Genomic DNA, 22,507 nt, shown 5'->3' on the forward strand with positions numbered 1-22,507 from the left:
AGAAGTAAAAAAATGAAAAGAAACTTGCAAGTAAAGAAAAAAAGCCGTACAACGTTTGAAAATGGGTATTAGAAAAAACAAGAGGGATACTAAAAAAGACTGGAGAGGTAGGAAAAGGATTAAACAGGGAAATTAAAGACTGGAAGCAACCTGGTAATAGCGGAAGAAACTGAACAGAGACTAGAAAGATTGCAAATAGACTCCGCCAAAGGAAGAAATACTGGGAAAATCTGGTAGGTGACTTTATGACACTGAAAACACATTTATGACAAAAAAAAGTACCAGACGAAGAAAATGAAGATTGAAGGGAAAATGATAATCTAAGAAAGAGTTTGACATAGACTGGAAAGACAAAAAGGAGATCCGGTGATTAGAAAGTGAAGGAGACATTTAGAAAGAAAAGAGGGACAACGTTAGAGAGACTTGTAATTGAAGAAAACGTTGCGTCAAGATTGTGCAGAGAGGTAAGGCACTAAATGGCAAGTAGCAAACTAGATAAAGAAGAGAATCTAGTGAAGAATAATAATAAAGGCGTTTATTTTGCATATAACAATAATACAATTCAATTAACATGATTTGCTATATAGGCGAGGTTCAGTCCGAAGACTGCTCTACCACCTAACCTATAATACATTCCGAAAACCTGACAAAATTAATAATAATATTACTAGCACGCGGCGAAAGAATTACGAAATAAAGTGACCTAGCATTTATACACATACTGGCAATACTGGCAATGGTCATCCTCTCACAGAGATACGCAAAGAAAACATGAAATAAAATAAAAATATACACGGTAAATGAGACCGAAAATGGATGGGAAAGAAGGCAAGAAAATGACTGCGCAAAGATGAGGAGTACGAGTGGAAATGGACTGGTAATATGATAAAGTCACTGTGGGGAGATTACAAAGATAAGAAGATGATTGTCCAGAAAGGACAGAATCTTGGATGAAACTTTAAAAGCAAGAAAAGGACTAGACTAGAACTAGAAAGACTAGGATGAGACACTACAGGCAAAAACGGATCTAGGCAAAGCCGAGGACGACATCAACGAGGTAGGTAATAGATGAAAAATGTCAATCAGAGACTGGGAAGACAAGAAAAATAGATTGGACAGAAAAGTCATTCTTTGCCAGAAGGAATTTGACTGTTCATATTGGCCACAAAGAACTCCAATTAAAAAAATTAACATGTTCATTGAAAAGAAATTGACCAATTTCATGCAGAACATAAATTAGTAAGAAATTTATTTTTAATTTTATTTATATTTTACACAGACCTTAAATAAAAAAAATCATTTCTTGATTAAGATATAGATTATAATCTCGTTTGATGATCATTAAAATTTCTTAGTAAAACAGGTGTGTGCAATTTAAATTTTAACTCTAATCACTTACACAAACTGTTCACACCATTAACAAAGGTAATGATGCTTGTAGACATCATTATAACGATTATGTTAAAATGTAGATATTTTAATAAATATGATTGAAATGAAAAAAATGATAATCAGGATGATTCTTAAATAATACTGTGAAGATTAATTAAGTTATCGGATGTAATATTTTATTGGTGCGCTTTAACGGTCCACACCAAAAAGACATTTTCGAAACGTCGAAACTTTGTATCAGTAGTGCTGATCTAGTTGTTAACGAACCGTATTTATGGCCGGATGTGGGGGATCATGGGAATCCATCTATCCGGGGACAAATGCACAACTTCTCCACAACGTCCGTCGTCGGTTCGCGTGTGCGTTAACTTAAGGATCAGATCCACAAAACGAGCATTTACACCTGCTAAAGTGCCCTCGCTGGTTTATGATGATTGCGTTTACAGACGGAAACTACTTCTTTCTAAGTTTATGTATTTCTTTCTCCCCCAACTATTAAACTTTATTAATACAATAATTAATTAAATATCAGTTTCAAAAAATAAAATTAATGTTATACTACATTGAAGTGTATTGGAAGTGGATCATTCAAAGGCTTAAGAAGTTTGTTTGCACTATACCTCTTCTACCTGGAGTACCTTTCGGTCGTTTAATGAAGTGTGAATTTTGCCACCATGAACTGTGGTTTTTACAGTTGATGGGCGTGGTCCATTCATGAAAAATCTTGACCGCGTTAACAGCTTCGATAAATGGGCAACCATCGAGATGTAAATAGATTTTTATCCTTTGCAAACACTCCACGAGGGTTGTTTATTGACTCGAACGATGGCGCCGAAAGGTTATTTACTGGAAAACTCGATGGCGGTATTTTTACACTTGATAAATTTTTTTAATTGTTCCTCAGCTTTAAAAGAATTTTATTTTTTATTTATTTGGTTAAACCATCTGCTCCATCATCCGACTACCGCGATTGTGTACCATACACAATTCACGAGTAACAGGTGAAACCGCGTTCCATTATGACTTATTATGTCACGTGAATAGTCAGGATCTTTAATTTAAACGGTACGGGTGGGCGGAATCCAACCCATAGTGATTCAGAATAAAAAAGAATTAAAAAAAAAATATATGTATGTAATAAAATCGTTGATTTAAGATCTGATTAAAATCTTGTAATAGTTTCTAATCTAACACACTATCTAACGAACGTTTCTTAAAGTACACCTTGTCCCGTTCTTTTCTTATTCGTTAACACACCCTCATCTACGTAAGTATGTATAGGATGTTGTACTTCTTGGGGCAGATGCACCGCCACCGTAATTCCACGGACATTGCGCGTCGATCAAGTAGGCAACGGGATTCCTTTCTGTATCTCAGAACTCATTAAAGAAGAAGAGACTCAATGATATCCACCACACAGTGTGTGAGAGCCACCTGTACATGTCGCGGCGGTTTTATTGTCAATTAAAAAGAACACGTGCCGGGCAGTACGCGCATCCGTAAATAACAGGAATGAATCGACGTGGGTCGTAATTATTTTTGAAACGTTTACGATAGTTTGATAGTATCGTTAATAAACCTTTTTTTATTAGTTTTTATTAATATTTTTAGGTAGATAATATTTATCCAGTTAAAGTGGGGCGAAGGTGGGGGGCTCGAATAAGTTATGATATTATATCGTGATAAGTATTCCCACTACAGCTTGGTTAATTTTATGGGTATAGTAAAATGTGTCAAGACTTATAAATGGTTATATATTTAAGAGGTTGACTCTTTTTAATAAAATTTGTAATTGACTTGTTTTAATATTAATTTTTAAACGGTTATTTGAGATTCAAATTTTATGGGACTATAATGTATCTTGATGAGATGTATTATTTTTTTATACCATTGAATATGTCTTAAAAAGTCGTTCAATATCTTTTCTAATTAGGCTGCGACTGATACATTATTAACAAAACTGTAGTCAATTTTGTATGATGTCTGGGAATTTGATAACACTTGATTATAAATAGTATTGTAGAAGAGTGTATAAAACTCATTTATTTGCAGAAACTTCAACCTTATTTTCTAATTAGATTTGTTTTGATACAAATCTGGTTATTTTGAACGATGTTTGGCAATTTGATAACATTTGATTGTAACCAGTTCTGTAGAAGAGTGTATGAGAATAAAAGAGAGATGTAGAAGAGAGAATGTGTTTATTTGCGGAAAATTTTTCGAGAAAATTTCGCAATTGATACAAATCTGGTCAATTTATTTTATTGGCGAACATGTTGAACTTTCCGCAAATGAACGCATTCTATATATTCTTCAACAGAACATTTATAATCACTAATTTAAAAATTTAAAAAAACTGAAGATTCAAAACTTAATGTCTGTGTTTCCAACATTCCAGAATTCAGCTTGGTATTCTTGAGAAAACCCAAAATTGTTTAAGTATCCAGACTTTCACTGCCTTTGATCATCTATGATCTCATCTATGGATCCACTATCTATAGAATGCAATGCTCACATATAATGATGGAATGGATAGTGATTTTGCGAAAAGCCGGATACCGGATATTCGGTATCCCCTTCGGCCGGATATCCGGTTATCCGGCATATCTATCCGGCTATTATGGTTATAATTTCTGGTGCATTTCAGAAGTGATACCCCTACATTGCCACATTATTGCGATAATTGAATAAATATTAAATTAATAAGAAAGCTGATAAGATATGTCAACTTATTTAGATCCAAGATACAAAATGAAATTTTGTATAGTTAATAATTGGTGATATTTCCACAATGATTCTTCGAGAAATGAATTTTATAGCGAATTTTGAAAGTTATCGATGAAAATTGTAACATTGAAAATTTTATCAAAACTTCACATATTGTTTTCTCAAAAACTAAAAGTTATTTTTCAAAACGGGTTAGTTCATTGGAAAGAGGACACTTTTATTAACACTTTGGGAAATTTTCATACTCATATTCCAAGAACTGGATTTTATACGAATTTTTAAACCTTAATCGGCGAAAATTTTAAAATTCAAAAATTGTCGATTATTTCAACAATTTATTTCTCAAGAACTAAAAGTGATTTTTCAAAACGGCTTTTTGCATTAAAAAGAGGATACTATAATTAATAATTGGTGATATTTCCACAAAGATCCTTCAAGAAATAAATTTTATAGCGATTTTTGAAAGTTATCGATGAAAATTGCAACATCGAAAATTTTATCAAAACTTGAAATATTGTTTTCTCAAAAACTAAAAGTTATTTTTCAAAACGGGTTGCTTCATTGGAAAGAGGACACTCTTATTAACACTTTGGGAAACATTTTTCATACTCATATTCCAAGAATTGGATTTTATACGAATTTTTAAAACTTAATCGGCGAAAATTGCAACATTCGAAAAAATTATCGATCATTTCAAAAATGTATTTCTCAAGAACTGAAAGTGATTTTTCAAAACGGCTTTTTGCATTAAAAAGAGGATACTTTAATTAATAATCGTAAGTGATAAAAACGACAGTTCTGTTAGTAATGAACGTGATGATGATTTACAAACGAAGAGAAGAAAACTAGACGAAACTGCAACAAGAGATTTTATATATCGTATTGGGACTGTTACAATGAGGTTGCTACTGACAAACCTGATATAAATAAAGTTGTATTCAATGAAAAAAGTCCTATTGGGGTTGAACTTGATTATTATCTGCAGTGTCCAAACCTAAAAGAGATACTAATTCCTGTGAATGTTAGAGTACTAAGTAATAGATTTTTATTCGGTATTCGGCAGGATTTTAAAAAATTGCCGGATAGCCCGGATACCGGATTGTTTGCTGGATATCCGTTCCATCACTATTCACATAGAAAGTGTCCGAACCTTAGAAAAGCTTCTAAAAAGAAAATGGTTTTCTGCTTCGTTACACTTGATTAGATCAATATTTTTGTGCCAAAGAAGCTACATGTGTATCACGTCCTATGAACTGGTTAGATTTTGAGGTTTCAGAAAGTCACCTAACCACCACACCCTCCATAAAAAGATCCCACAGTAAAAAGATCGTCGCGTTTCCATAACAGTCTATTATAGAGTTGATTTCATCTGGAACGCTTTTAATTACAGCTAATAGCTAAGAGTTTTGAGCATGATTTTACGATAAAGATATTAACTTATATCAAGAGAGTGTCACATGAGATAGATCAATAGGGATTATTGACAAAGCGTTTTTTGTACTCACAAATCTCAGAAATTATCATCATGTTTTGCAATTGCTTGATCTCAGTTAGTGTCAAATTTCTGTGACCTAAGGCAATAAGGGAAAGGTGCCATATAACTAATTCAATAGTCTTCAAATCAACAATACCATTAAAGTGAGAGTCAATATACTCTTAAGAGTCTTTGTGTTGAGTTGAAATACTTTACAAGTCCGTCACAATAGGTCATTTTCGTCCCCCTCCAAGAGAATCTATTGCCAGAAACGTTACAGTTTAGCTCATTCAGTTTCATATTTATTATCTTATTAAATTTTGATCGAATTTTTTTGAATTTCGTTTACTTCTCCCAACTGTCGTTAAAAAAACACAAAATACTCCTTCTTGTTGATAACAATCAAAGAGAGAAAATTATAAATAATATAAAATTTTTTTATAATTGCCTTCAATGTTTCTGTTTGTGCCACATACAAAACGCCGAAAATCAATTAAGTTTTTTTCCGGGCAAAAGTCTCACGAAGGCAGGGCGTAATTAATTGCCAAGTTTAAGATTCACCTGCAGACTCGGTCGCGCCACGCCACGGAAAAAGTAGGCGTACGTCGTTGCGGCTTCCGTGAAATTAAGCGGGCATAAAATAAGCAACGGTCACGGGCGAAATTACTTCTGCAATTACAATTACTGTCTTCAATTTATCAAAATGCAAAAGTGTAACGCCGCTCGTGTCTGTCGCAATAATTCGCCATCGCACCCGAACACCTTGTCCCCCCAAACCCGATGGTGATCACCGTGTGCTGTGTCGCCGTTTCCTTGTCATTCTTAATGATTTAATCGTCAGATGGTCGCGCGTGCTTAAACTTATCAGTGAGGACAAAATAATTAACGAGAATTTCAAGATGTTTCATTAAAACAAATATATAAATATTTAATTTTTTTCAATACCTACTTTCACTTCTTAAAACAGAATATAACTTCTTTTAAATTATTTATTTATTTAATAAAAATCACTGTTTGAATTGATCGCGTAATTAATCGTACTCATTAAGTTGTCATTTGGCGTCGATTACCTCGTATAGTCCCGTTCGGCTTCGATCGCAAAAAGAGGCGGGCTTAATTTAATTTCAAGCAGGGAAATTGCTCAATAAAATAGATTTATCGAGGTGTTCCGTCGGCTTGGGCCGGGGGCGTCAACGCGGCCCCTTTTTCGATTTATTGAAATCAGCGTCACCGAGTCTATCTCTCACAATATTGCATAAATATCATCGCTTAACGAGCGGCCGCGAATTTAATAATCATGTTTTCCGGAACGGTTTAAGACCGTTGGCCATAAAATGACAAGTGTGCGCCCGTATGTATGGGTAGCAGTAGTCGGACGTTGAGTTATGAGTGCCATACAGGTTACTTCAAGAAAACTCGGGAGGGGATTGAACGATGTTGTTGGAAAGTTAATGAATTGCCCGCAAGTGAATTATCGTTAATCTACTTGAACAATGCATCTCTTGCCAAAAAAAAATTACACTCATCAAAATTAATTTGCTTAAATTAAAAAATGTTTTCTTTCAATTTATTTTTTTTAATATAAACAGTCATTTCGTATAACTACTGAATATATGTATATCAGAATCATTCAATTTTGATTGCAAATGAGAGTCTATACTAATAGCAGATTTGAACTTAGCAACATTACAAGACTTTCTAGAATTAAAATTAATTCTATTAAAATAATTTGAAAGTTTCGGCTTTAGTCGTGCGTCTTCAGACCCATTTGCATTATAAGCTGAGATATTTGCAGAAGAACTAAAACTAGAACTAACACTAACACTAGAACTAACACTAGATCTAGAACTAGAAACATTCGGGTTTAGCCGCGAGTCTCTTAAGACGGCTAAACCCGAATGATTCTAGTTCTAGGTCTAGTGTTAGTTCAATAAAAAATATACAACAACCTAGCGCTGAATAACAATTAAAACTAGAACTAACACTAGACCTAGAATTAGAAAGTGTTGGGTTTTACTGTGTGTCTTTGAAGAAGCTAGTCAACAAGAGATGGCGCTAATACGAAATTAGAAATTTAAATTAATAGTCCAAGCGCGTGTATTGAAAGTTTAAGAAAACTATGAATATTGTGGTGATAAACAGACGTTTAATTGTTTCTAAATTGAATAAGATTCGCAGACAAAAGTCGGATTAATTTAATTATCTTTCTTGAATAGTATAATTAAGAAAAGACGGAAATAATAAATCGATTCCCACCGTTGTATATTGCTAAAAGTGTTCGACAGAATTACGATGTTGAAAGTACCGTCTGTTGCGATAAATATTCTTTAAGATACGTGATTGGTAATTGTTAATTTGCGCGTGAAGAGTCAGTTAATGAACGTGATTTGCAAAATTCTTACTTTTACCTTTTCACTTTGATTATTTTATTATTTGTATGTTTCATTCTATTTATTATAATCTTTACATCGATGTAACAATGTAGAAAAGTTCATGCAAAATCAATATTATTTTAATTATATGTAAGGGAAGCACAGGTGCATAAAATTCCAGTTAATCTGAACTTTAAATGATTATCAGAGTGTATATTGATGCATTCGAAAAGATCTTGAAGGGTAATTAGGGCAGAAATAAATGAGAGCTTACGATGATTAACCGTAATTTGTCGGGTAGTTTGTATTGACAAAGGTTATGAGTTTGCAAAGTTGCGTGCGTGTTGCCTTCCAGCGGCGAATCAACATGTTTGGACGTGCCCGGAACCACAGACCAATTAGCAGCTTTTGAACCAATTGCAGTGCATTATGACTTGTTATTATATAGGTCACAGCTTCGGATAAATTTACCTTAAAATAACGAATATAAATTAAAAATAATTTAAATTTTTTTGAAAAATCTCCAGGTAAATTATGTTTCCGCCTATTTCCATTGAACACTAAACGTGAAAGCGACTAATTTCGTGCCTCCGACGTATTGAAAACTCGCCCCATTTTACAAAGCGGAAAAAATTACATACTTTACATGAAATTAACGCACGCCCGCGCTATTATGTTGCCGTCGGCTGTTGCTTTACCAATAATCTCGCGTTTCGTGAGAATATAGCGGGGTTGTGGGAACTCCGATTTCGACTTTCCCTAAAATTACACAGCCTACGGTACCGATGTCGTCGTCAATCGAACGCCGAATTCGTGAAAAGAATGGGCGTACCAAACACACTCCAAACCATATACACCGGACCATATACATTCGCATCGTGGTGATTTTTGCTCGAAGAAACGAATCGTTTACGCTATTGATTTCTCCGTTATTTCGAAAATTCGTCGAACTCGCGTTATTTTACGGTTATTTTAAAAGGTACACAAAGGGTATACAATTTTGCGAAAGAAACGCCATTGTTTGTTTGTCGGCGTGCAGGCGATTTAGGATTTTATCGAAAAACGTTTGTGTGTTACGTACGTTTTTGGTACGTTGAGGAATGGGCTTCGGCCGGCGGGTAGTTCCCGTCGTGGATGGATGCCCATAACTGGGGCATCCATCCACTTGGGGCACGTGCACATGTGACTCTTTAGGGTACGACATGTGGACTCCGCACGTGACTAAGTGCACAGTCCGTTGAGCACCAACGTCTTCTTGGCAATATTAGTATTTAACGACTTTTATACAGTTGACTTTTCGTTCACTTTTCACACTTCGTCTGGCACACATGTCCAAAAACTACATAGCACATGGTATTATCAAACCAACCGAGGATGAACATTATAATGTAACATCAAATTCACCCCTATTTTACATATATCAGAATCTCAAAATCATTCTGTAACTGGAAATGCCATTAACAAAACCATACCATGTCTGGTAGTAAAGAGTAATGTGAGAATAACTCAAGACAGCCATAGAATATATATTATGTAAAAAATCAATCTATTGAAAGGATAAAAGAATACAAACATCTAGGCACAACCCAAATGTTGCTAGTTCTAGGTTTAGTCTACATTTTTATTAAAATATGCAACATAGTGATATCTCGTGCTAACTAGAACTACCTAACGCAGTCACTCTCAGCTTATGATACAAATGGGTAATATTATATGGATTTAGTACAAAAAAATTAATAATAAATTTTAAATTTAATAACTTTTAACTGGCGCCATCTTTTGCCCGACGATCGTTTCTATTTAAGAAATTAATAAAACAGACTTCTGTAAAATAGATGTATGTGTCATTAACACATTGGTAATAAGTTGTAATAACACAGTGATGTCGCTTGTTATTTTAAAATTTAATAATAAGTTTCTAAATTAGTGAAAGAATAACCGTGGTATGTGGTATTTATAATATTTACACCCTAAAATTGTTACAAATCAGTTGTAACCACGCAAATCAATAATGTGAACAAATGTGAACATAGTTAACCTATTTCTGTAATTGTCAAACAGTATCTTAGTAAAGGAATACTTAAGTAATAAAGCAAGTAAAAAATAATTAAAATTTAAGCCCTTTACATCAATTCTCTATGTATAATTTTAAATAAGTCGTGTTTTAGCATCAAAAGTTGCCAAATTTTTTTAGTAACTTTTAGGGTTTTTCGTTTTATAAAGTTCTGCTAACAACTTCTAATGAGTTATAAATTGTTATTTTTACATGTTACAGCAAAAAAAGCAAAATACCGTGTAACCCTTTACTTACATCAACCACTTTGGGTCTATTTTCTACATCTGTACATGGTCGTTCTTCAGAGCTCAAAAAAAGGTAAGTCAACCAACTTTCTTACAATTTCTTCCAAAATTTAAAGTCTCAAGCGCCTCAAAACCTTCTCAATTTACTCGCTTAATTTGGAAATAATTTTTATTTTATTATATTTACTGAGATTAAAAAAAAAAATCGTTTTAAAGTGCGCCATCTATGAACCGATTACAAAAGTTTAAAATAATCTTTTATGTGTGTATCAATTTAGTGTGTTTAGGCAACATCCCTTACACATTACTATAACTCAAATATGAGGGCGCAAGTTTTGCAAAAATTTGCAATAATTTATAATGAAAAATATATTTTATGTATTTCATTGTTAAAAAAGACAACGTATTTAAAGCTGGACCTATTTATTTTACATTGGCAGTGTTTTAATATAAATGTTAATGATTTGTTGTAAAACGAATATAAGGCTAAATAAAGAAATGAAAGTTGACTGTAGAGAAAGAAAATTCTGACTAGAAATAAATTTTGAAAAGAATTGATTTACGGAAAAAGAAACATTTAAGTTTATACACGCCAAAATTGTTTGACCAAACCACTTAAGTATCAAATAAAAATTAAATTACGAATATTATAGCACCATTTATTACAAAAATTACTTTCCTTATTTATTATTCGAATAAACCACTTATAAACAAACAAATGTAACCGCATAAAAATTAAAATAATAATAATAATAAAGTGCCCTATTAAAGAAATTACTGGTAGCTACTAACAGCACTTTTTTTTAAGAAGTCGGTTATAGTAGCTACTAATAAATTTATTAATATGGCAAAAGTGTTTTTTTTGAAATTGTAAAAGGGGATAAAGTGAATAGTAAGTAGTACGACTTATCACTATATTTTACATTTTTTACATGCTTTTATTTGTAACAGTAAATAGACATGGCACGGCAGTATTAGTTATATAAAAAGCTAATTTTATACAATATTTCTTTAAAAAATACATTGTCGGTGATGCCTAGCAACCCTTCTGAACAATCTTTATCACATCGGATACTAAGCACCAACAAACGTGAAGGAACACTCAATATTTGAACACAGCAAGATGAAATAGCTTTATCACTGTACACCACCTATAGTTAATGAAGTGATACTGTGTGTATTATTATTACTAAAAACAGATATTAGATGCTCCTGAATTATGAATTTCTCATACAAACTTGACATCTGCCTACTCTGTCTCTTACGTTGCCCGCTTTTAGCGTTTGCCTTTGTGGTGTTTGGAATTGTTGATCCTCTTCGATTGTGGCCAACCAGAAACTCAATTTGTTTGCAAAGTAATGACATGTTCCTTGTGCGCCATTACATTCGATAAACGGTGATGTTCTGAAATCTTCTAAACAAGATCCCGGACTGGATAACGATTGTCCGCCACCCTCTGCACCGGCAGCTGTATGCTGTAATAAATAAATATAAATAAGCTTACATACGATTCAATTAAACGTTAAAATAATTACCATAATAAAACTGTAACCAATCCAAAGACTACTCCACCCAACCGGACAATCGGGCAGCCCTATACTTTGACTATGTACGGCAATGACGTTGGCAGGTGCCTCACAGACAACACATCTTGAAATGTGTGACTTAATTTGTTCTCCGTCTTGGGGCATCATTGGAATAGGCGTATTAGTTGATAACCAATACGATCGATCATTTCGACTGGCGTAATAACAAACATTAGAGAAATCGCAAAATAGGAATGGCATAGTTGAGAATTTTTTGACACAAGATCCCGCGTGACCTAGATCTTGGGAATGAGCTTTTTCGTTGCCTTCAACAAATAAGAGTGAATATCCTTCCCAAAGTTTCACATGACCGTCCTCGCATCGTGGAATTTTATCTGATTGACTGTGTTTGACCACTAATGTACCCGTAAGATAATCCGGTACATGTTCACATGGTTTACCAGGGAAACCAGGTTGTCCAGGAGGACCAACTTTTCCTTGTTGTCCCGGGTAACCGTCCAAACCTCTGTCGCCTTTCGATCCAGGATTTCCTGCACTACCCGGGTATCCATCAATACCATGTGGTCCTTGATCACCCTTTAATCCATGAGGACCAATTTCACCTTCCAACCCCGGCTCTCCAGGGCGACCAGGTGGGCCTTGTGGACCTGTATCTCCTTTACGACCTTCGAGTCCCGGTAATCCATCCAAACCTCGTTCTCCTTGTTCTCCTTTGTCTCCTTTCAACCCAATTAATCCTTGTAGTCCAGGAGGTCCAGGATAACCCTTCTCGCCTCGTGGTCCTACAGGTCCTTCAAGTCCAGGTGGGCCAGTAAAACCTCGGTCGCCCTTTTCTCCTCGAATACCAACAGCACCAATTAATCCGGTGTCACCTCGATCTCCTTTCTGTCCAGGGGCGCCAAGCAGTCCTGGTGGTCCACGATCTCCTTTATCTCCCGGAATTCCAGGAGCTCCTATGTGTCCTGTTAGTCCTGGTTGCCCATCTCTACCTGGAAGACCTGGTGTTCCTTGGAAACCTCTATCTCCTTTCTCTCCAGACGGTCCAATAGGACCAGGAAAACCTCTTTCTCCTGGTATACCAATTAAACCAACAAGACCTTTCTCTCCTTTTTCTCCTTGCAGTCCTGGAATTCCATTTCTACCATGTTTTCCGGGTAGTCCAGGAAGACCTTTTTCACCTTTGATTGTTAATCCAGGAGATCCAGGTGCTCCAGTGTGACCTCTGTCACCTGTACATTTAATATTAGACGTATGTTAATTACTTTTTAAATATTATCGATTTCAAATTAGAAATCTTTTTATAATAACAACGAAAACCCACATTCTCATTCAGTGATAATCTTAAAAAAGGATTTTGTGTTATTATTGTGAAGAGTTCCATTCTGAAATCGATAAATCCATATTGAACAGTACCTTTTTCACCGCTTGAGCCAATAGCTCCTATAGCTCCTCGATCACCTTCCATTCCTCTGTCACCTTTTTCTCCTGACGCTCCATTTATGCCTTCTAGACCCCGATCTCCTTTATTTCCTTTCAGTCCGGGTAAACCGTTCATTCCAGGTTCACCTTTCTCTCCTTTTACTGCTATTGCTGGACCTGGAGGACCTCGTTCACCCATATCACCTTTCTCTCCTATTAAACCTATGGGTCCTATATCACCAGGGAATCCCCTCTCTCCCTTCAGTCCTTGTAATCCGTAAGCACCTGGATGCCCAGCATCACCCTTCTCCCCAGTTAGTCCTTGAATACCGTATGGACCTGGCTCTCCTTTTTCACCAGGTAAACCATCTCTACCATCCATTCCAGGTAATCCCATTTGTCCCGGATTTCCTCGTTCACCTTTATGTCCTGGTAAACCAAAAGGTCCCATTTCTCCTTTAAATCCTTTAGTCCCCGGTAATCCATCAAGTCCTGGTAAGCCTGGTTCTCCTTTCGGACCTCTTGGACCGGGTGTACCGATTCCTGGAAATCCTTTGTCACCCTTTGGACCTTGTAAGCCATGTCCTCCAGGTTTTCCTTCAGGACCTCGAATACCTGGTAATCCAGGTTCACCTTTTTGACCTTTCTCCGATACATCTCCTGGTTCTCCTTTTAGACCTTCTATACCAACCAGTCCTCTTTCTCCTTTCACACCTGCTGGACCCATTAGACCTGGTACTCCAGGGACACCCACTGGACCTGTATCTCCCTTAGAACCCGGTAAACCAACCACACCTTGCGGTCCTGGTTGACCTGGAACTCCAAATGGCCCAGGAAGACCTCTTTCGCCTTTTTCCCCGGTAAGTCCCGGTTTTCCATCCATCCCTGGTTGACCTGGTGTCCCTGGTTGTCCTCGCATACCCGGAAAGCCTTTAGGCCCTTCATTTCCTTTAATTCCAGCAGCTCCTTTCATACCTGGGAACCCTGGCATTCCTACTCGACCGGTTTCTCCCTTCAATCCTGGTTCACCTTTAGGTCCGTCAAGACCAGGTTGTCCTGGTGGACCTGGTATACCCATTGGACCTTTAGGACCGGGTTCTCCTTTTTCGCCTAAACTGCCTGGAAGTCCAGATAACCCAGCTACTCCGATATCACCTTTTTCGCCTTCCAGGCCTGGAAGACCAGGCGATCCAGGTTGCCCTGGTTTACCAGGAGGGCCACGTAATCCTTTTTCTCCGGAAATTCCTGGCGGTCCTTGAGGTCCTTGGGGGCCTATACCTGGAATACCAGCTTCACCTTTATCTCCCTTTCGTCCGGAATCACCGGGCCATCCTCTTTCACCGGATATTCCCTTATCTCCTGGGAATCCTAATTGACCAGGTTCTCCTTTATATCCGCGAGGACCAGGCAAACCGCGTGGTCCAACAGAACCAGGTAGTCCATGCGGTCCCTGTTCTCCTGGCAAACCTGTTAATCCACGGTCTCCTTTTTCTCCTGGTGCACCATTTATTCCTTGTAAGCCAGTGTCACCCTTATCGCCGGTTGGTCCACGTTCACCTTTCTTTGATAGTATGATGTTTTCAGCCATGTTACAATTATCGCCTCTTATTCCTTGAGGGCCAGTGTCACCTTTTGTGCCGTTCCTACCCGGATAACCTCTTGGACCAGGTTCTCCTTTTAAACTTTCTCCCTTTTGTCCTTTTTCTCCATTAAATCCAGGTGTCCCATCTTGCCCGTCAATACCAGGAAAACCTCTATATCCCGGTTCTCCTTTTTCACCAGGTAATCCCTGCAATCCTGGTATACCTGGCATTCCGGTTGGACCAATATCTCCTTTAGGACCATCCCTTCCAGTATCACCTCGTGCACCTTTATCGCCCTTTTCTCCTTTAATTAAGCTAAGAGGAATTAACGCATCTTGTCCTGGAGGACCTTGAGGTCCTGGTGCTCCGCTAATACCATCTAACCCCTGAAAATATGTACATTAATAATAAAATAGAAATGTTATTTAACTGAGGATTTCGTACACGATCACCCGGTACTCCAACTGGACCCAAAATTCCATCTTCTCCAACTTCTCCTTTGATTCCCGGGGTTCCTGGAACACCTCTTTCACCTGGTTGTCCGGGAATTCCGTCTCTTCCTCTGTCTCCTTTGCTTCCATTTCTGCCTGGGAAACAAGCTTGACATCTTCCACCGATATCGCCCTTTTCACCTTGCAATCCATATGCACCAGGAACTCCAGGTCGACCAGCTTCTCCTTTATCTCCTTTATTTCCAGGTGGCCCTGTAGGACCCGGAATACCAGCGGTGTTATCTCCAGGAGCACCTCGTGAACCTGCGAATCCCCGTTCACCTTTTTGACCCTTCTCTCCATCTAGGCCTGGCATACCGTCAAATCCTTTTGCGCCCTAAGTTAAAATTATTATATTTTTACATAATAAATATATTATATTAATTGTATTACTTTAATTGAAAGGCCAGCTGGGCCTGGTTCACCCTTTTCTCCCATAGATCCTTTAAGTCCCGGAAGACCTGGTTGACCAATCATTCCAGGAAATCCGACTGTTCCCGATTCTCCTTTATCTCCTTTTTCACCAGGTGGTCCTTCATGTCCTGGTCTTCCTGGTATACCTTGTCCACCTGGGGGACCACTTGGACCTTTTTCTCCCATTGGACCATCAATACCATCTTCACCTTTTGGTCCTGGTAAACCAGGGTATCCCATAGGTCCTATAGCTCCCGGTAGACCTGGAGTACCTTTTCCGCATCCTGGTCCAGGTGGACCAACCAAACCAGACTCGCCTTTGTCGCCATCTCTACCTGGTTCTCCTTTTGCACCTGGCCTTCCAGATAATCCAGGGATACCATCTGAACCTCTATCTCCTTTTTGCCCTGCGGGACCTGGAGGGCCTGGATAACCATCGCGACCCTATAAAATATGATGTGTATAAAGTGAATTTCTTTTAAGTTAACAAAACGAACTCGAGGGCCAGGTGATCCTGGTAAACCTTTTTCGCCTTTTCCACCAAAGCTTCCTTTTTGTCCTTGGTCGCCTGGGTAACCTGTATCACCTTTCGGTCCATCACGACCTCGTACTCCTTGTGGACCTCTTTCTCCCTTTTCACCAGGCGATCCTTTTATAATTTGAGTGGTATTATATGACTGATTTTCATAGGAGATTCCTCTTGGTCCAGGTTCACCTTTTTCACCTTTTTGACCTGGATCACCACTATAACCTAATCCAGGAATACCAGTGCTTCCTTTAGCGCCAGCATTACCAGGGTATCCCTTTAATAAAGCAATTAAATAAAATGGTATTGTTTATATTGTTTATATGTACTCTTTCGCCTTTGTCCCCCATAGGCCCTTGCCTTCCATCAGGACCCGTTGGCCCAGGCGGTCCAGTTAACCCATGCACTCCATCACGACCAGGTTCACCTTTTTGTCCCTTGAGTGATATTTCACAATGAGCCGCTTCTCCTTTGTCTCCCTTTGAGCCAGGGAATCCAGGCATTCCTCTAGGACCAGGAACACCGGAGTCTCCTTTTTCACCAGGATATCCCTATAAAATTTATAATTAAGTAATTAATTTTTTATAATTGAGTTGTACTTACATCCGTGCCATTACAACCATCTAATCCAGGAATACCTGGTTCCCCAGGGGGACCCATTACTCCAGGTATTCCATGTACACCCGGGTATCCCGGAACACCACTTTTTCCTCGTTCACCTTGAGGTCCTCTTGGCCCAATCAATCCAGGTTCACCTTTGCTTCCTTTCGGTCCCATAATACCTTCACCTCCTTGGTAACCTCGTAACCCTTTTTCTCCTGGCCGACCTTGAGTACCTGGAGGACCCTACAATATTTGCAATATAATAAAGTGGTTACAACCTAATTCTAAATAAAAACTGTGGTTTTTATGTTATTTACCCGACTGCCCTTTTCCGCAAAACATTTCGGGATACATCGTTCCGTGTCGTTTTTCGGACCCAATGCGCTTCCCGGTGCTTCGAAAATATCGAAATTGGTATTGGGTGGCCTACTTCTTCTATACGGACTAGCAGCGTATGGAGAAATATTTGGCATGTAATTTCTTTGCGATCCTGATGAATATGTGTTCAACGCGGTGGGTTGGGGAGAATGAGGTGGCCTGTAGTTAGCGTTATACCCCAGAGTATCACTTCGTCCATAGAGACCAGTTCGATCATTTGAAAAGTATTGCTGAAAATACCAAATATCAGAAAATTTTAACTTGATCTGATGTATCACACTCTATATCTGTCATAAAATTAATTTTTAGACGCATAGATGGTGCTGTTTGTTAATATTTTGTTCGGCCATCTTAAAATTATGATTCATTTGTTTACGGCCATCTTGGATTTTATAAAAATAGTAATACAAAATATCTCAGGAAGTATATTGACTAAATAGGTCGTGTTTGGATTCTTTTTAAAGGATTTTTCATAAAGATGAAGAAAATTTGAAAATTATAGTCAAAATTTTTAACCGGAAGTTGAACCATCTTTGGAATGAGATGTTAACTTATTTATCACGGTGATTTATAACTGCACGGTGAGATGGGATGGAAATTCTCTTTTTATATATTTTTTTGTAAATGTGAGAAAGCAATTAAATTTTAAGAAAATTCGTGTGGATCTTTTTGTTTGTAATGGTTATATTGCAGTTGGTTCGAAGAGTTGAACGAACTGCGAAGTTATATCGCCAATTAAAACGAAATCGTACAGCGGGCCACCAGACAGGTAAATTGAGTTGTGTTCTTTCGGCCAATATTAAGAGGAGTACCGCTAAGTCCTCTCGGAGGAGAGTTTTTATTAAGTGACCCACGAATTATTATTATCGAAAAAGAAAGCGCAACAACGTATCCATCGAAGATCGCCTTCGTTCTTTCGTTACTCATACAAAGGCTATAACAATGAGCTTTGTTTCGAATACATTTATCGATAACGGATCCCATTACAACACTATAACTCTTAATATTTAAACTCTTAATAAAAAATTATTAATAGGTATTCAATGTTGCAAAATCTTTCTTACAATATTTGTTGATTATACAATTCATAGTATTCTATGAATGAATTGTGATAATATTATGTAACCTTCACGAACGAAGGCGTCGTTAAACCCACTTCGAACTAACCTATCTTTAACATTTGCACACTTTAAACTCAAATTCGTACTTAAACAAGATATAACTCATGCATCAAACGTTCTCTTGGGCATGTAAACTTGACTTGTTATTAGATAAATCATTAATGGTATTAGGTTAAGTTGATTCACTTTATAACAAACCAACACGAAATCCATTCAAGACGTGTTATTCAAATTCCATTACCGTTTTCTCTTCAACGTCGAATGAAATTCCATCTGGAAAGATTTACGATCGTTGATGCCCTCAAAGCCTATTCACCACACTAACCTGCTACACCACATATAAAAATAATAAAAAACCATAACGTCTTTACGAGATGAATGAATTCGCTTTCGTTAATATTATTTGAGGCGAAGATTAATTGTTGACATCACTATTTAGTCCTAAATAAAAACGCAGTAATACGCTTGAAATAGAATCGGCACATATAAGTAAGTTTCGTATTGTTTTCTCTATGACTTTTTACGGCTCTAAAATAAATTTTAATTGTCGCGTATAAGAAAAGAAATCGTTTTAAAATTAGAAATTATGTTTCCTTCTGATAAAAAAACGTGATTTTAATGTAGGTTGTTACTACCACGCATAAAACACAATTAGTAAAGTGTATTAACGACAAACGTACTAGTACATAATGGGGCAGATAAATGGTTACGAAAATAAAAATTAGTTGACCTCCCATGTATCGTTTTGCGTAGGCAAACGGTTATAAATGTACGAGTTGCATTGAAATGTTAATGTTTATACCGTTCATTATAAATCTAAAATTGTGTACAATACGTTTAACTAATTTAGGTCATTTTAAATTTGTCTAAATTTGTAAATAGTAGGTTAAACACCCTGCTGTTAAGGGTCGCTTCCCTTTTGGGGGTCAAAACAGGTGGTTAAAGTTACAAAGAAATGAAACTTACCGCCGATGTATAAGACGTCAACGCAATGATGGACGCCACGAACCTAGAAAAAGAAAAGAAAACGTTAAAATTTGTCGTGTTTGTGTGTACGATTTCCAAGAAGTGATGCTTTTCAATGGTGCTAGTTCAAAAAGAACGGACTAAATGTCATTCGGTTGAAACAATCACTTCTTATCAATACTCGCGTCCGGTCTTTGTATGAGTTAACTTGATGCTCATTTATTATAATAATAGAAATTATTTCAAGTTTGATGATTTAAATCGTTAATGAAATCATATTGATTTTATTTCTAGTGATTAAGTATTAATTTATCTATGAAATTAAATATGAACTGGTCTTTAATTGTTTTTCTGTCTTTTTTTGTCCTAGCGGCTAAATCCCCCATCCTTCATAATACCTTCTACCTACTTCCTATTTCTATACAATATAAATTTCCCATTTAAATTCCTCCTTCTTCATTAATTTTTAATCATATATAAATATATATTTTAATATATTTGTCATAAACTAATACATATTTTTACAAAAGTTTACCAGTAGTATGTTTATCTAATTAATTATTCAAATTTAACTAAATTTAATTGTTAATTAATTTTGTTCATTTAATGATGTTAATCTGCAAATGGCCATGATTTTTGCTTCTGTGCATAACAATTTCTGTTGCACTTGCTCATGATATTGTTTGTCTCTATAATATTGTGCATGTAAGCACGATATTTTATTTCTGACGAAAATTATTCTTCTGCACATAATGTTTTGCATCTTAGCATGACATCTTATTTCTGAACAAGATTTTGCTTCTGCACCTGTCCATGATATTGTTTCTACTCATCATATATTGAATATATAATACAGTTGAGCTGTCGGGCTGATTGCGAAGATCTTGTGGAAGATTAAAACGATTCTTCTTATAGATAGATAGATTCACAACGGAAAAAAACCCGAATAACTTAATTTTTTGTGGAAAACCGATAATCTTCGAATATTAATTTCAAAGTGATCGGGGTTTTGAATCTAAAAGCTAACGTGATGATATTCAACCTTTATGAAACCTGTAATAGCAACATTATCTCACGATTAACGTAAAATTAATCGTCGATTAGAAGTTGTTTTTGGGTAAAAACATTTTCATCATAGGACTAGAACTGGCATTAGACCTGGAACTAGAAATATTTGGGTTTAGCCGTGCGTCTCTTGAGACGGCTTCTAGTTCTAGGTCTAGTGTTAGTTCTAGTTTTAGTTCAATAAAAATATACAACAATCTAGCGCTGAATCACAATTAAAACTAGAACTAATACTATACCTAGAACTAGAATCATCTAGTTTTAATCATCTAGTTATTTCTAGTTTTACACTAGCACTGTTACTAGAACTAACACTAGACCTAGAATTAGAATCATTCGGGTTTAGCTGTCTTGAGAGACGTGCGGCTAATCCTGAATGATTCTAGTTCTAGGTCTAGTGTTAGTTCTAGTTTTAGTTCAATAAAAATATACAACAATCTAGCGCTAATAACAATTAAAACTAGAACTAACACTGTACCTAGAACTAGAATCATCTAGTTATTTCTAGTTTTACACTAGCACTGTTACTAGAACTAACACTAGACCTAGAATTAGAATCATTCGGGTTTAGCTATCTTGAGAGACGTGCGGCTAATCCTGAATGATTCTAGTTCTAGGTCTAGTGTTAGTTCTAGTTTTAGTTCAATAAAAATATACAACAGTATAGCGCTGAATAACAATTAAAACTAGAACTAACACTAGACCTAGTACTAGAAAGTTCTAGAAAGAAATTTTTCTAGTTCTAGGTCTAGTGTTAGTTCTAGTTTTAGTTAATTTTTATCTTATATTTAAAAAAATTAACGATCGATTAATGATTGATTAAAGTTAACATTGTTAATTGACGTTTATAAAAACTTTCCTAACTTAACAGGACGCTATTCGATGATTAGCGATATTAACGTTCGATGATCATTTTATGAAATAAACTTTTAAACTTGACGTCAAATTAAGCTTATTAACGTCGAGCTTCATAAAAATTAATTCTAATTAAGGTGAATAATTAATTAATGATAATGACACAAAATCGATTTTAAAAAAATGAGAAATAAACTTTTAAAGTTAATTGGGAATCCTATTTAAACTGGAAAAATCTGCATGATTTAGGTTAATTGGTTTATATTTATAATATTTAATTACGAATTTTAAGCGCTCTAATAATTTTATCTTCCAAAAATATCATAGTAAATATCCCAAAATCATTAAAAAAATACGCTATCTCATTTGACATGTCCTAAATTGATTGTATTATCGTAGGTCACACTCCAACGTTTGACACTAAATTCCAAATTATATAGCGATAAAATAATTTGCGTAATTTTTTTAAATAAAATTACATAACAATATAAAAAAGTCTTAATTATCTCGTTTTCCGTTATTATAACATTTGTGATCTTTGATCGAAAGAGTTCAATAAAACATTTTTTTTTGGTAAATAATATGGTCAAAAAAAGATTTATAATCACTAATTATACGAAGGGAAATAAACGCCTGGCTATTAAAGTACATAAATTAATTTAATCGTATCTTATAACACTCCTTCTTTCGGAAAATTATAACTAATTAATTTTTATGCGTCTCCTTATCGAAATCCGGAATTTTATAACGACCACCCGTGATGATTCGACCGAAAATAAGCATCTTTTATCGTAGATCTCCCGAAAATGTTTTAACCTTATCCTTAATAGCTCCTACTGTACACCGTTTACAAGCTCAAAACTAGTCACTCTTCCTCTTTTTCTTTTGTAGCGCTGATTGAATAAATTCCGATTATATCTTGTTTCAGTCAAGATAAACCACGTACGGTCGGCATCTTTCAGCGTTTATTCCGAAGCAAAATAATGTTTAGATTAGGAGAATAAGGAGAACAGATGCCCCTGTTATCTGTTGTAATCACTTCAGGAAGTTGGTAATTTTTAAGATTTTTTTACTAACTTATATTAAAATTTTTTTTATTGTTGTTATTAAATTAATTAAAAAAAAAAATACTTACGTAAATCCGTGGACGTTCATCGTAATGTCTGTATCCTTCCCCAAGTCGGGGAATATACAAAGTCACTGCACAATTCGTATGTGATGAAGTACACGCGTTGTTGCGCACCACTGAGAGCGCTTAAGCTAAAGTTGGCTC

General features: G+C 36.0%; 1 protein-coding gene across 1 annotated transcript; it reads right to left on the reverse strand.

The window, feature by feature from the left end:
* Positions 1-10,672: 10,672 nt before the first annotated feature.
* Positions 10,673-22,461, reverse strand: LOC111428021 (Collagen type IV alpha 1). The gene is made up of 11 exons (XM_023063418.2): positions 22,370-22,461; positions 19,315-19,357; positions 17,167-17,457; positions 16,850-17,092; positions 16,576-16,797; positions 16,218-16,523; positions 15,700-16,164; positions 15,260-15,643; positions 13,227-15,201; positions 11,802-13,042; positions 10,673-11,741 (listed from the first exon to the last, which is right to left on the reverse strand). Exons 1-11 carry the CDS (start codon positions 22,387-22,389, stop codon positions 11,484-11,486), a joined length of 5,448 nt encoding a protein of 1,815 aa, XP_022919186.2. The 5' UTR covers positions 22,390-22,461; the 3' UTR covers positions 10,673-11,483.
* Positions 22,462-22,507: the final 46 nt, after the last annotated feature.

Source organism: Onthophagus taurus, chromosome 6, assembly GCF_036711975.1.
Source record: "Onthophagus taurus isolate NC chromosome 6, IU_Otau_3.0, whole genome shotgun sequence".
NCBI classification, from domain to species: Eukaryota; Metazoa; Arthropoda; class Insecta; order Coleoptera; family Scarabaeidae; genus Onthophagus; species Onthophagus taurus.